The following is a 15367-nucleotide window of genomic DNA, read 5'->3' as shown; positions in this document are numbered from 1 at the left end:
TGGCCAGAGGTTCTCTGTTCAGGCACCAAGCCTTTTGATTTCTCTTTCTGATTATTTGCATTTAGAAACTGTGTTCAAAGCTATTAGTAAAAATCTTCAAAAATGGCTGTGCAAACAGGCAGGCATATTGCTACTAGGTTTGGCCTTTTCAATTAAACCTTGATAATATCCTCAGTTACTTAGCACCAAGAAACCTTCTGTGAGCGTGTTCTTTATCAAGTATGTCAAACATATAAATAAAATACTGTGCAGCAAATACATTTTTAGGGAAATATATACAAAATTGTAAAAAAAAACACTTGGTGATCACACTTACACTTAATAGCTATACTCAATTTCTTATAAGATCTCTAGAAATATAAATTAAAATGACACATTAATATAGAATACTTTCGTTAGTTATCTTTGTAGTGCCTATTCTCTAAGGCATGTTGGTCTATGTAAAGTAGTACTCCTGTAGTACTCTTTGACCTACACATATTTGCTTTTGTGAATTGGCCTCAAAACATCTACAGTGTGAGCAAAATGGGAGCTTTTAGGGAATATTCAAAACAAGCATTGGCACAGCCAATAGGTCTCGCCTTTGGGACCCTATAAGTGTTTAGCAATGCAACAGTTGCATAACTAAATACTTATAAGGTCCCAAAAGCGAGACCTATTGGCTATGCCAAGTGGCCGCGAAAGTGAAAGTGATCGCGATCACGATCAAACATCAAAGCGGCCGCGAAAGTGAAAATAATCGCGGTAAAGTGCGGCGCGCGCGCCCGCACACATGCACTGTAGCTCTAGGCTGGCCTGGTAGCACTTTTTGGAGCCCTCTCAATAAGTCTCGCCAGACCGGCGCATGCGCTGGGTCAGGCGAGAACTAAACAATTAGTACAAATAGAAAGGCCAGTGTTCTGTCTGCACTTTTACTACAATAGAAGGCAATTGAAGTTTCAGGCCTGATTGACAAAGGCATGTAAAAAGGGCAAGCACTTCCCATACTCCTAAAAGCTTTTGTGAAATGTTGCTTTTGTGTTTTCAGTCAAATAACCTGAATAGGTTCCAAATTACAACAACATATAACGCACTCTTGCAAATGCATTCCATCACGTGTTAATTGATAGGTGAGAGTTTGGTTTTCGAATATTTTTAAATTTAACTACTTGACAAGTGTTTCATGACCATTAACCAAACACAGTCAAAAAACCCTTTCACCAATTTACAAGGCCTAAACAGGAAAAGTCGAAAATGTAATAGCATATAATTTCCTGCACATTTGTAATACAAATCTAACTTTTGGGGCATTTACCAATTGTCCCTGGCATATGCCTACAAATCCGCACCAGGTGTAGATTTTCTGTATTAGCATGTGAACATGTACTCTTGCGGAATTTCCACCAGGTGGAAATTTCCCCATAGAGTAATGTGACACAATTGTTTTCATAGTTTTATTGGTCCTCAGGGAAAATATTTCCTTTTCTCTTCTTCTTTCTCTTTTTTTTGTTATATGGGGATGTTCCCTTCTCATTCTCACTCTCACCTGAGAAAAGCACTTAATTTTTCCCTTGACAGGAGTAAACTTCCAAGTGTTTCCAGGTTGGGAATTTGCTTTCACTATGTGAATACCGACAAACTTGCAAGTTTGTGTGTAATCACCTAATGATGCAGGTAGGCCCACAACAAATGCCCACAACGCTATTTATAACCCAAAATTTACAGTTGTGGAAAGTCCATCTCACTAACAGAATTTCTGGAATAGGATTGTACCATTGTAAATAATCATATAACAATTGTTTTAAGGCTCTTTCTGAGATCTCACAATTCAAGCATCCAGGCAAAGTTATTACTATAGAGTCAAACATCTCTTTCGAAATACAGTAGTCTTTTTCTAAGTAAAATGTGCCATAGCTGGATTGCTCTTTACTGAACCAACCTCTCACCTGTCGTTTTTTCACAGTGTTTGTATTTCTGTCTGCTTACAGATCTTTACTTACCCTACTTTCATAACGGATTATCTTTTAATTCCATAATTTAATATTTATTACAGCTTGATGCAATATTCCCACATTCTTAAGTGTTTAAATGTTTAAATTCACTGTGCGTTACTATTCCATAAAGGCCGAAACGTAGCTGTCCTCGTTAATTAAAATATAGTCTGTAAATAGGTTTGAGCTAAGCTTCTTAAGAACGCAGATGTAATGATCAGTACTATGAGGAACAGTGTGACTGGTTGAAGTTCAACAAGAGAATTCTTTATTTTGACCTAGGTAAACATTGTAAAGCACTTTTATGAGAAGGTGGCTGAATATGGGACTAAACTAAGAGTAGTTCAACAGAACACTTTCACTGTTGTTAACAGAATGACACAGAATGAAAGACTGCATGTACCCAGCGGGTGTCTAACTGCATCTAAAATGTTTGTGTTTTGTCTCATATACCTTTGTAGAAAAGTACTTATTTTCTTTTATTTTTTTGTTTCAGCTCAATTGAAGGTGTATTAAAATCTCTTGTAAAATCCTGTCGACCGTAAGTATTGCTTTTATCCCACTCCACTACTTTCATGAGTGAAAAAACCCATTTAGAAAAAACTGGACGAATCTGTTTAAACTGATTTTTACCCCCAATGGCATCCTTCGTTTCCAAAGTCTGTAGGTGTCCCATTACATGGTCAGTGGAGGAACTGGTCCAAAGCGGCTACTACAGGTTAGAAGGGCATATGCCTTTTACACTGCCTTATACATTTTTAGATCTCCTGTTAGACCAGCCTTTTTGATTTTACTATTTTTTTAAAATGGTTTTAATGGTTGGGTCCTCGTAGATCCACCAGTAGCAAAGTTTTATAAAAAAGCATAGCAAAAGAACAAAAGCATTGACAAAACCAAACAGCTGTTAGCCAAAGCAGCTCCTGCTACTCCTACGCACCTGCAACAGTAATGTTGCATTACAACTCTGAATGTCATACCTGATCTTTCCTCCTTTTTTTTTGCTTGTTATTTCTTAGAGCTTCCACATGCTTTGCAGTCTGTGCATTGCTACCTTATCGAGTTCATGGGACATAGTAATTGATTTTAGGAATGGGTCCCTTACAGTGATAGGTCGTGCCGAACCATCCTTCCCCTCTCTCATGTAAATGGAATAGCCTGCCTAGCTCATTTGCTTTGCCAGAGATTTTTGTTTTGTAGTCCTGGACTTGCCCAGTTTGCCTTCAAAATTCTCTCCAAAGCATGAAGGAATTTTTTATCAGTCCAGTTAGTAGGGCTCATCCCATAGTTGGAAGGTATTAGGAACTGAGTTTGATACCTAGGTTGCTAGTAGTTATGCATCATTGGCTCTTCGTTGACAGCCATGAATGTAGAGTAACCCACTCGGGTGGGTGGATCCTGAAACACACTAGTTTATTAAGTACATCAGGAAAAAAAGCAAAAGATTGCTTTGCCGTATGCATTTGCAAACTGTATAGTCTATATAGGCAAAATCTATTTTCCCAGTTTAGTATTCTACTCATAAGATAGCATTACATCCACTGCTGTATGCATTAATCCCAAGATCAACAGTTCATAGTCGAACAGAGTTAAAAATGTAGCCAGAATGTGAAGAGAAGCTATAAGCATGCACTGCTCCTTTAAGGAGCCTGCCAGTTCCGTATCGCAGCATGATTACACTTGCCAATTAGCAATTTTTCCGTGTCGTGCTGAGTGGATTTCACAACACTGCAGGGCCTTTAACCTAATTTTGTGAGGATTTTACTTCAAACGTTGACATTGTTTCACCTTATTCAACATTTTTTACATATTGAACGCATTACTACTTTCAATTTCCATCCTTTGAAGGTGACTTTTGTGCCAGTGTCGTCACTATTTGTGTAGTGCCCATCCTGTGAGAGGAAGAAGGCAGCCTCTGACCCACATGCTCAGTATGTGCCCAATTTGCATCCCTCATATTTTTTCCACAGTCTGACTTTAACAGGTAAGATAGCATTGCAGCACCATTTTCTGAAGCCGTTCCAAGAAAAGCCCTAAGGTAAAAAGGGTGAAGTTGAACAAGGGAAAAAAATGCCCAGATGGGCAAATTGAAAGAAGAAGCTGGAAACAACAACCACTGCCCCCTTAGTGAGTCAGCAGCTTCCATCTCCCAGCATGTGAGTTAATGGCAGTTGCCAGAGAGCTTTGGTTCTTTTTGAGGAACTTGTGTTGAAGTCTTGTTGAGTAGATAGACTTCCCATCTTGGAAGAATAGAGACTGGTTAGGAGGGAGGATTATTCATGACTTCATTGAAGGTTTCTTTGATACAGAACTGTGATTAAAAGTAACGTTGCCTTCTTCATCGAAGGATCTTGGTTTACGGTCATGAATGTAGAATCGAGTAGTAGGCCCATCCCTAAGAGAAAAAAAGTGGTTTCACGTCTTAAATTGTAGAGGGAAGAATCTAACCAAATAGATTCTTGACGGCAGAATGACCAGCTATCATGTCCATTCTGAGCCTAGACAATAATGCTTGGCTAACCAAACTACATATTTACGACCTGCTGCATTTAAATTCCTTTAATTCTCTCCTATGACATCTGAGTAACTGTGCGGGTACAATGTTCGTCAAATTAGCAACAGAAAACCAGACTGGTTATAGAAAACTGGGTAACAGCAGAACACCGTTTACATATATGCAAAGCAAATTTGGCAATGTTTCCAGATTTACAGGTAGGAAACTGGGACCAAAAGCTAAAATAGCACACATCCCAAAGGCAGCTGTTTCAAACTGCACCAAACAGAAGCACCAGTAGCTTTCAAGATCATGTCATTTGCATGGATGTCTTTTTGCTTAAGTCACTGGCCAGATTAAGGTGGGAAAAGGGCCAAAGGCTCTATGGTGCTACACCTTAGAATCCATAGCATCAAAACATCACTATTCAGACTGAGATGAGCCAAGTACTGACATTTTTGACTCTTGTATGGATAGTAGACGGAGCTTACGCTTTGACTCTGAAAGAGGTTCTTGGGATACTGGAAACAACAGGTACCATGGAAAATAGCCTTTTGAGTTAGGAGTTGGAGCCCGCTGCACAAAGGTGGTTTCTCAAACCAATCAGTATTTTTTGCACACTGACTAGTTTATCCCCCCCACTTCCATTTTGCAATGCAACTAATATACTAATCAATTGCATCACAAAATACCATTAATAGGGAGACTCAAAAACTCCTGCTTACTTAACATTCATGAAACAGGAGCACTTTTGTGACTCCCTGTGAATGGCTTTGAAAGCAGGAATTGGGGGTTGCAAAGGGTAGCAGACCTTCATCATTGAACTTGAAATTTACCTCAAGCCCGCTTTTATTTAAAACCACTACTGTTCCCTTAAAGGGCAAGACTAGCTTTCAAAATAAAACTTTGAGCTGCAGCGAATGACATTGTAGAGCATGTTTTTCTCATTCCTGTGCAGACCGCACCTGTTCAGCAGGTGGAAGCTGTCTCTCTGTTCAATTTTGCAACAGTGATACCACCCCTTTTCGGATGGCTGTAGCAGATCAATTATATGAGATCGTAATTGATGTTGCAAATAATTTACATTGCATGGTAATTAAAAATGGCAAAGAGTGCGCCAATAACATACCCCTTTTCTTTAGCCATTTGTTATGATTCATAACGTGTGCTTTACAAGTCATAATGACATTACTGGCTCACAAAAACTCTTTGCCAAACCTGTGATATTATAACATACAGGCTTTGCAACCGGAAAATAGTATTGTATATCATCTCCATCATCTCCTTAAAGTGCGGTTAAACAGTATTACAACATAGCTGGAATTTATTAATTAGAAACCAATTAAATATTACAGGTTAAAAAAAATAACAATACTCCTTAAAATGGTTTAAGCTTTCATTAGAAAATGAGATGCATTAAAATGAAGATAAATAAATAGGGGCTGATTGAAGACTTGTGGAGACTATCAAGCATTCAGGATAATGGCTGCCTTTTGCTTGGATCTTTCATTAGTGGCACAATATTCAGGGCACACACTGGCCTAAGAGCTTCAATCTGATGTATACTACAGGGGTGCTTCACTGAATAAACCTGTATTGCACACTTTACTGTCACAACTATTCTCAAACTATGAAAAACATAGAGATAAGGAACTTAGAAAAACGTTAATGGCCCTGCGCACTCACCCGCTGTTGTCTGTTCTCTCCTGAAATATACATTTAACCCCAAAACAACAAAAGTAGTGGGGAATCGGACATTTAGTCCAAATACAACAACACGTGTTATTTATATAGCATCCTTGTATTAGAAAAATTCAGACATCATACATAGGTTCAGTATAGTTACAGTCATTACAAAATTGTGTTGATGTAGACTAACAAAATAAACCCTGAAGTTGCCAACACGTGTTTTGCAGAAACAGAACTGCTTCTTCAGGGCAAAATGACTTCAAAGAAGATGTTTAAGCAGTTCAAACATATGCACTGAAGCTCAAGCATTGGTTAGTATGAACTCTTATAGAACGTAACCCAATTCATAATCTCTGGAAGATTGTAAAGGACCTTCAAATAAAAACACAAACTTAAGGCTCATGATAGAAGCACATAAAACTCAAAGTTGCGATTCACCGAAGAAGCAGTCCATCATGCAATATTAAGAGTCAGTCTCTGTATTTGCATAGTCCAGCCAAAGTACACACATATATAAATGTTCTTATAGGTGCACCAATCCACTCCAAAAAACGTCAAACAATGTATTTTCTAACAGCATTCCAGCATCAAGCCACTGTTTTGATCGGCGAGTTGGTAACTGTATGTGAGAGCTCAGAGTTTATTGTAACTAATGTCCGAGATCAGAAAAAAAATCCTAGCAAGTGTTGCATTTTAAAACTTCAACTCACATGCAATGGTACAGCGTTAGAAGAGATAACATTCAAATAAATACCAAATATAACTATTTTCAGGGAGCGGTGGGATGTTTAATGTAGTCTATGATACAACATCTGTGAAGTGCAATTATTTGTATGCTCTCTAATTGAATGAGCTGTGTCAGTTCTTTCGTTAGCTATATGATAACTTGCTTTCTTATTTCAATCTAGTTATTTTCCAGATGATGCTACAGCGGAGATGTTGGAAGAGTGGCGACCTTTAATGTGTCCTTTTGATGTAACAATGCAAAAGGCCATTGGTTACCTTGACCTTTTTTTGCCTACCTCCCTCCCACCAGAACTTCACTGTAAAGGCTTTAAGTAAGTATGGATATGTGCATCTATATTTGTAAGTGTATCTAGAAAGTTTTGAAATTGTAATCCAGAAACCCTCGTTCTCACTCTTTTTGATATATTGTTGTATTCCGTTTTTTATTCTATTTGTATAATTGCCCGTAAGTGTGTTTGCTTTTATTTTACTGTAATTCACTTTCTTGGATTAGCTATTCTAAAATTAGTGCTTGCCTGTTTTAATGCTAATTTATTTGATTCTATATTTATTTTGTGTAAAATAGACTATTGGTTCTTTAAATGTGCCATTTGAATACTACGGGATGGTGATATTTTCATGCTGAATCTGCCACTAACATTATGCTCAGGTCATTTTTGCCTCCGGGAGCAATTGAAGGGTCACATTTGAGCAACTTAGGGTTGTCAATATCACTAAGAAGCATATGCACAGATTATTAGGAATAGAACTATTCTGGTATCTGAAACAAAATTAAATTAATGGGACTAATCGATCCATGCCACCTAAAAAATGTTGGGAGATTTTGCAAGTATAAAAATCTTGCTACGGAGCAACCTTCCCTGAATGCTGATGCTACTAATTTAAAATCAATAGAGCTCAATGTACAAACAATTCTGTAGCCAGTGATATTCAAAAAACACAGTTTCTTTTCAAGAACAGTTTTTTACTTCAACTTAATGGCTTTTCAACATAACATTTCATTATTGTTTACATCACAATAATATTTGGTTCGTTTCAATAACACATGGATCAAAGATTCATTATATTCGTGCTCACCCAATGCATTTCGGGCCTTTTGGTGGCCCTTCTTCAGGGGTAAATCTACAACCAAAATGAAAATAAATATAATCATTTTAACATTGTGAGTGCAGACAACAACTCTCACATATCAGAAAAGACTTATTGAGTTCGGCGGTACATGTTGTCATTTAATAGTACAAACGCAATACTCATTGTTTGTAGGTCTGAAAAGAGTCAGAACGTAATTTTTATTGAAAGAAATAGCTTTACAGAACCCAGTCACCAAAAGCGTTGAAATAATAAACATAAACGCGTGTGTTGGGAAAACCCCACAAGCTAAGCATACCTGATGACCAAGTGATTAAAACGCTCTGTAAGACAAAAAATATTCCAATCCTTAGCAAACACGGACAATTTAACCACTTAAAAGTAAAAACTCAAAAAACCAAAGACTGACCTTGATTTCAGGACTACTTTACGGAAAAAGAATACCCCCGATCGATATTTCCGTCAGAATAGAGATTACTAAAAGACAGAATTAAGTGGACACATTACCATCCGTGTAGTGAAACACTTTACCGTTGTCACTACTCATGTTGCCAAAAAGAGCATCCGCTCACCTTATCAGAAACTCCTCGAAGTAGAAAATGCCAAAGCTAGCTAAACTCGTACTCCTCTACCGATGTCGAGAACCAATATCCGCGTCTTCCATATATGGAACAAAATGCAGCGAACAGTGAAAACGGACTGAGCCTGAATGCTTCACATCTAAGTGCCCACCATTTTGGAATGGGATACTATGTTTCACGTAAACAAAGGCCGATCTGGATGCTCAATTAGTATAAACTCATTTGCGTTGACAACGCACCCGCTTTTCCTTTTTGAAATAAAATTATTCTTTTAAGAACTCACTTCCTGTAACCAAAACCACTAGGAATAACCCCTCCAAACCAAAAAAAACCGAATGTGAAATGATGCTAGTGTATGTGAAAATCATAAAAAATGACAAAAAAATAAAACAAACTAAGAGAATGAAGAGAACCGTTCTGACTCTGAATGTACAAACTAAGAGAATGAAGAGAACCGTTCTGACTCTGAATGTAATCATAAACATAGGTACAAAAAATCAGTCGACATGTCTCCAATAATGTGCAACTCATCTAATTATAGGAAACATCCTAAATCCACTTTCTCATTGATCCCGTAGGGATCTTGTGTATTTAGCCTCTTTATCCAGAAAACCTCCCTGTGTAAAAGTGTTTTCGTTAGATTTTTACCAGGGGTTGGAACCATTCTCTCTATCACTTGAAATTTAAGTTGTGAAATAGAGTGTTTACATGTATTCCAGTGAACTGCTAGACTGCTTTTAAGGTTTGCATTTCGAATCGTGCTTTTGTGCTCAGATATTCTTGTCTTGATTTTTCTCTCAGTTTTCCCTATATATAACAGTCCAAATGGACATTTTATGGCATAAATCAAGTTCATAGAATCACAAGTGGAATTATGACGTAATTTAATAGTTTCCCCTGTGAAGGGATGATGTACTTCATTTCCAATTATAACGTTATTACATTGCACGCAATTTAAACCACGTTGTGTGCCTTTGTATTCAGTTCCATCAGTGTTAAATGAAGTCGAAAGAATTTCTTTAATGTTTCTCGACCTTTTATAGGCGAATAAAGGTTTTTCTAGAAAAAGATCTTTAAAATCTTCCTCATTTTGTAACAAATCCCAACGGTTCAGCAGGATCTTTTTAACTTGCCTAGAGACTGTGGAATATGTAGACACAAAGACCTGTCGTGTCAATTGTTGCTTGGGTTTGGTTTGCAGTAGATTCTCCCTTGTTCTTGATTCAGTTTTAGTAATGGCTTCTCCTAGAATGTTTTCCGGGTAACCCTTGGATGAATACCTTTTCCTCATACAGTCTATGTTTCTTTGGAGCGTTTGTTCAGTGGAACAAATCCTTTTAGCTCTTAAGAATTGCGAATATGGAAGATTGTGCATCAAGTTCTGTGGATGAAAGCTTGAATATAATAGCGCATTATTTTTATCTGTAGATTTGTGAAAAATCTCCGTGTGGATTGTACCATCAGTTATTTTTACCAATACATCCAAAAATGGAAGTGAGTACTCATTAATGCTGCTTGTGAATTGGATGTGCTCATCCTTTTCATTGAGTTGAGATATCTTCGTCTCCAATGTTTCAGTGTTAGTTTTCCACATGATGAAAATGTCATCTATGTATCTTACATACAACAAAAGATTGTCCATCCATTCAGGGTCGCTGTAAATATATTGGTCTTCGAAATAGGCCATATAGGTATTAGCATATGCAGGTGCCCCTGCAAAACCCATAGATGTACCTTTGAGTTGTAAATAAAACTGATTGACCCACTCAAAATAACTATGGTGCAAACAAAAGTGTAACATTTCCAGCAAAAAAACTTTGTCTGTCTTCAAGGTAGTTTGTCTCAATAAAGCCCATTCTACTGCTTGCATCCCTCCTGAATGGGGGATGAAAGTATATAAAGATTTTACGTCCAATGTGCAAAGTACAATATTGTCAGTAGTCTTTACATTCTGTAGTTTCTGCAAAAAAGGGGTAGTGTCTTTTATGTACGATGTCCATTGTTGGACAAAGGGTTGCAAAAAATGGTCAATATATTGTCCAATGGGTTCAAAAATGGTTCCACACCCTGTGACAATGGGTCTGAAAGGTGGATCCAAAAGATCTTTGTGGATCTTCGGTAGCATATATAATCCAGGTTTACTTGGATTTTCTTTGGTTAAAAACAAACAAGTATTCTCAGTGATCCATCCCATGTCTTTGGCTTTAATGAGAATGGTGTTCAAAGTAGCAGACAGTTGATCAATAGGGTCTCCATCGAGAAGAAGATATGTAGAGGTGTCAGAAACATGTTCTAATACTTTTTTGTTGTAGAAAGATTGATCCATAATAACGATGGCTCCTCCCTTATCAGCTTTCTTAATGTGGATGTCTGTATCATTGGCGAGGGTTCTCAAGATAGATCGTTCTTGTTTGGTGAGATTTGCCTTAGTGTAACGTTTAACGTTGACCTTAGAAAGATCTTTTTTTACCAAATTTTCAAAAGCATCTAAGATTTTGTGCGATACCGGTGCTTGAAATGTTGACTTACGTTTGAATTCTTCAAATTCCTTTTCCCGATGATTGTATTCTGTGATGTTAAATGTGGAGAAAAAATACTTCAATCGAAGAATCCGCATAAATCTAAATAGTGTTATCTCATTCTCCAAAATGGTAGTCTGATATGTAGGGACAAACCCTAATCCTTTGTTTAAGATCCTGATTTGATGATTGGAAAGTTCTTTGGAAGAAATGTTGACTACTAAGTTGTTTTCTGACTCCTCAAATTTTGTCTTGATCTTTCTTTTGCTTCTCCTTGTTTTCCTCCCGTTCTTCCTGGTGGTAAATTGCTGTCCGTGACCTGGGCTAAAAAAGATTTCGATGTTGAAGGATGTACATCAGTTTCTTCTGTAGGTGCAGCCTGAGTTTTTTCTCGTGGTTTTTCTAAATTCGGCGGTGGTCTGTTGATATTCGTGTCTGTGTCTGTTGCCAGACTCTCATCAGATGAAGCGTTTGGATTTCTCTTAAAAAATACCCTCCTTTGGGCATATACTTCCTCCCATGTATATACTTCGTTGAGTTTATAATCCAACGTATCTCTTTTATATTTTCTCAGTTTGCCCTCCTGTACTTCTTTTGAGTATTTGTCTATTTTGTTGTTCATTTCCTCCAATACCTTGTTCCAATCTTCTGCATCCATCCGAGCTTCAATATCTGTCTGAATAGTTTTAATTTCTTCTGTTATTTCTTGTATGATGACCGCTAATTCTTCTATCAATAGTAGAATGAGGTCCAGTGAACACTTATTAAGTATTGCGTACCATTGATCCATAAAGTCTTTTTTTAAATGAAATCTGAAGAGCATGGGCTTTATGGATAATCTTAACCCTCTGGGGATTCTTTTGGCGCGATGATATTGCACAAGCGTGGAGGCATGAAGACGTTGATTTAACTGTCGTTTAGTGAGGAATTCTAGTTGCTTCAATTGTTGTTGTAGATGTCATGAGTGATGTCACTGACCATGTCATGAGTGATGTAATATGTGACGTCATCAGCAGTGCATTGCGGGCGCGCAAGTTATAGTTAGCTGAACTAACTATAACGGGGGAATTTCAATGGTTTTGTACAAGTGAAAAGTCCAGCTAACTATAACACCCCCGAAACCTATGGTTTTTTCAGTAAATTTCTGAGGTTTTTTAAATGCTAATTCCTAACTATAACGTGCCTGAAACCTATGTTTTTTTCTGTGAATTTCAAAGGTTTTTTAAATGCTAATTTCTAACTATGCCTACAGAGATAGGACATGTGAAGAAAGAAGAAAAAATGCACAGAAAGAAAAAAAAGAAGTGCAGAAAGAAGCAACAGAAGTCCTCAAAGACGAAGAAAAGTGCAGGAAGAAGGATAACGTGCAGAAAGAACAAAAAGAAGAGCAGAAAGAATCCTTGTTGCAAAATCATCCTGTACCCTCAACTTTTTCAGACGGATACTGGTGGTAACTGAGTCTGACTAACCAGTCCTAGAGCCAGTGCTATGTTAAAAGACACTTAGAATACAGTGAAAACACCTACATACACTAGGGAACATTATGCGTTGGAGTCCCCCTGTGATTAGCATGACCTCCTCTGTAAGCCCCTAGTATATAATAGGGCGGGGGGATTAAAACTACCTCTTAAAACAGGCCACAGGGCGTTTTTGCACACGTTAACTCAGGCCCCGTCCCCTCCCTTCACCACTGTGTAAACACGCCCTGTGTCCGTTTTTAGTTGGGAGATTAAGTTCATTTGAATCCTGAGGGTCCCTAGGGTCCAACTAGCCCACTAGGTACCTCCAGTAAGTGCCACAGAGCTGCGTTGCAGAGAGGTGTAAAGAGTGGCACAGCCTGGACCATCTCTCTGCAATGCAGCTCAGTGGCGCTTACTGGAAGCACTTGGTGGGCTAGTTAGACCCCAGGGGCCCTCAGTATTGAAGGGAAATTATATCCCCAATTTAAAACGTGCCATAGTGCGTGTTTGCACACGTCGCCTCAGGCCCCGTCCCCTCCCTTCACCACTGTGTAAACGCGCCCTGTGGCTGTTCTAAGTTGAGAGATTAAGTCCCCTTGAATCCTAAGGGTCCCTAGGGTCAAACTAGACCACTAGGTACCTCCAGTAAGCGCCACAGAGCTGCGTCGCAGAGAGGTGTAAAAAGGGGCTTGGCCTCAGAACACCTGTCTGCAGCGCAGCTCCCTGGCGCATACTGGAGATGCCTGTTGGGCTAGTTGGCCCTCAGGGACCCTCAGTATTGAAGAGGAATTAATTCCCCAACTTACAACTCGCCAGGGGGCGCGTTTGCAGAGTGCTGCAAGGAGGGGGCGTGGCCTCCGGCACGATGCCAGTCTTTTATTTATTTAAATTTTTTAAGAAGGGGGGCTGTGTGGTTCCCCTTCTTATTCTAATTTATTGTCCCCGATGACCCCATCCCCCAGGGCCTGTCTCCTAATTATATTTTTTTGACCCCAATCCCCAGGGCCGGCCACTGTTTTTTATTATTTTAAAAAAAAATATATTTATAGACACACCTAGGACATGCTGGACAAACCGTACGTACCTATCACCATGACGATTTGAGTGATATTCATTAAAAGGCGACTATGCATACAATGAATCCACGTGGAATGTATTTACACCACCAGTGAAGCTCTGACATGTCTGATGCCCTACCGTGCCTAATCCCGGTAGACACCCTTGTCGTTTATTTATACAAACATGGGTAGCTATTGACGGGCACATTTAATACACATGCACACCAAGCAATTCAAAGGGAATTCGACAAAAATTAGACCAAAACTATGTAAGAAACCCCCCTCACGGTTAATAAAACACACATCCACTGCCGGATGTGTAATACTTTTTATTTTACTCTCTGGAAAGGGGACGAACATCACTTGAGAGTCACAGCGCGCTCCTGGCAGAGCCCAATGCTGTGTTACACCCACCATTGCCTGCCGAGTGCCACACACCTCTGTGTTGTATTCCACCATCTAGTGCATATGCTATGACACTCTCTAGCCCATGTGCACTGTAACACCACCCCGTGAATATGTCATGCCACACTTGTCTTCGCACGGGTTATATTGCCCCATCTAACGTGCCTTCCTCGATGCCTATGTTATAACGCGCAGTGCTATGCCATACATATTACAATCTGGGATCCATATCTTTGTCACAGTGCATATGCAACGTTACACTCCCCAGCAAATATTTTATATTACAACTTTAGAGACTAGTTAGGTTACACAACACTGCCCTGTGCATATTACACTCCAAGGCGCACATCGCATAGCACGCGCTAGTGCCTGTGCTATCTCGCGCTCTCCAATGAATCTGTCATTGCGCACAATGTATTGCATATTATATTTCACGCCCGGTTCATCTTATATCACACTTTTTGGTGCATAGTTTATACCATACACTATATCTAGTTTTCATTTTCAATCGTGCTCTCAGGACTATGTTCTATATAACACTGTGTTCACCTACCCTTTTCACGGGCATTACATTTTGCGATAGGGGGTGGAGGGTCAGGGGGTGTTTCTGCCAAGTGAGCCCGGAGTCACCGTCACAAACGTCCTCTTCTTCCTGAATAAAAGTGAGATTATGCTGCATACTTGTTCATATTTTAAGTAGTTCGCACAGACACACGTTTTAAAAACAAGTTCCTAATACCCGCCTTCTCTGAACAGTTAGCTTGCTGCCCCATCCCCCTCCTCCCTATCCTCTGTTGTGTGAATCCATGGACTAGCCTCCTCCCTCCTGCCATGCATGGTCTAATGTGCTGCCACTGCCCTCAATTTAGTATGATGTACCAGTCCCCTCCTCCTGCCCTCCATTACCCAATTCTATGCCCCATCATTGACCTCCTGCTTAAACTTTGTGCTTAGCTTGCTGCCCCTATTCTCCTTCCCCCTGCCCTCCGATGTCTTTGTGCATGCCCCTGCTCCATCCTTTTTTGCCCACCATGTTCCATGGACCTGCCACTCCTATCTACTCTGAGTGTTCTGTTGAGCTGCCACTCCCCTCCCACCTGCCTAGCATTGTCAGATGACTGTAACCTGTCCCTGCCACCTCCACCCTGCCTGTCCACATGCCATGCCCCTATCCTCTTCCTCCTGTCCTACATGGTCCATTGTACTGCCACACCCTTCTGCCTTCCCTGGTCTGTTGTGCTGCAACTGCTCCTCCTGCCTGCCCCGTGCGGTCTGTTGTGAGACCCCTTCCCCTGAACTTTCTTGTCTGTGCACAGGTCCTGACCCTCCCTTCTATCCTCCATCGTCCTTTGTGCATG

General features: G+C 39.5%; 1 protein-coding gene across 2 annotated transcripts in view; it reads left to right on the top strand.

Annotated features, from left to right (window-relative positions):
- PSME4 (proteasome activator subunit 4) overlaps positions 1 to 15367 on the top strand; it is a 1714764-nt gene that overhangs the window by 155729 nt on the left and 1543668 nt on the right. For both annotated transcript variants that reach the window (XM_085612595.1, XM_085612594.1), the window contains 2 exons: positions 2467 to 2511; positions 7059 to 7208. In XM_085612595.1, the coding sequence (XP_085468721.1) occupies positions 2467 to 2511; positions 7059 to 7208 (195 nt within the window). The remainder of the gene's footprint in view (positions 1 to 2466; positions 2512 to 7058; positions 7209 to 15367) is intronic.

This window comes from Triturus cristatus, chromosome 6 (assembly GCF_964204655.1).
Source record: "Triturus cristatus chromosome 6, aTriCri1.1, whole genome shotgun sequence".
In the NCBI taxonomy this organism is placed as follows: domain Eukaryota; kingdom Metazoa; phylum Chordata; class Amphibia; order Caudata; family Salamandridae; genus Triturus; species Triturus cristatus.
Note: the sequence above shows the minus strand (reverse complement) of the source record. Positions and strands in the feature narration are given on the sequence as shown.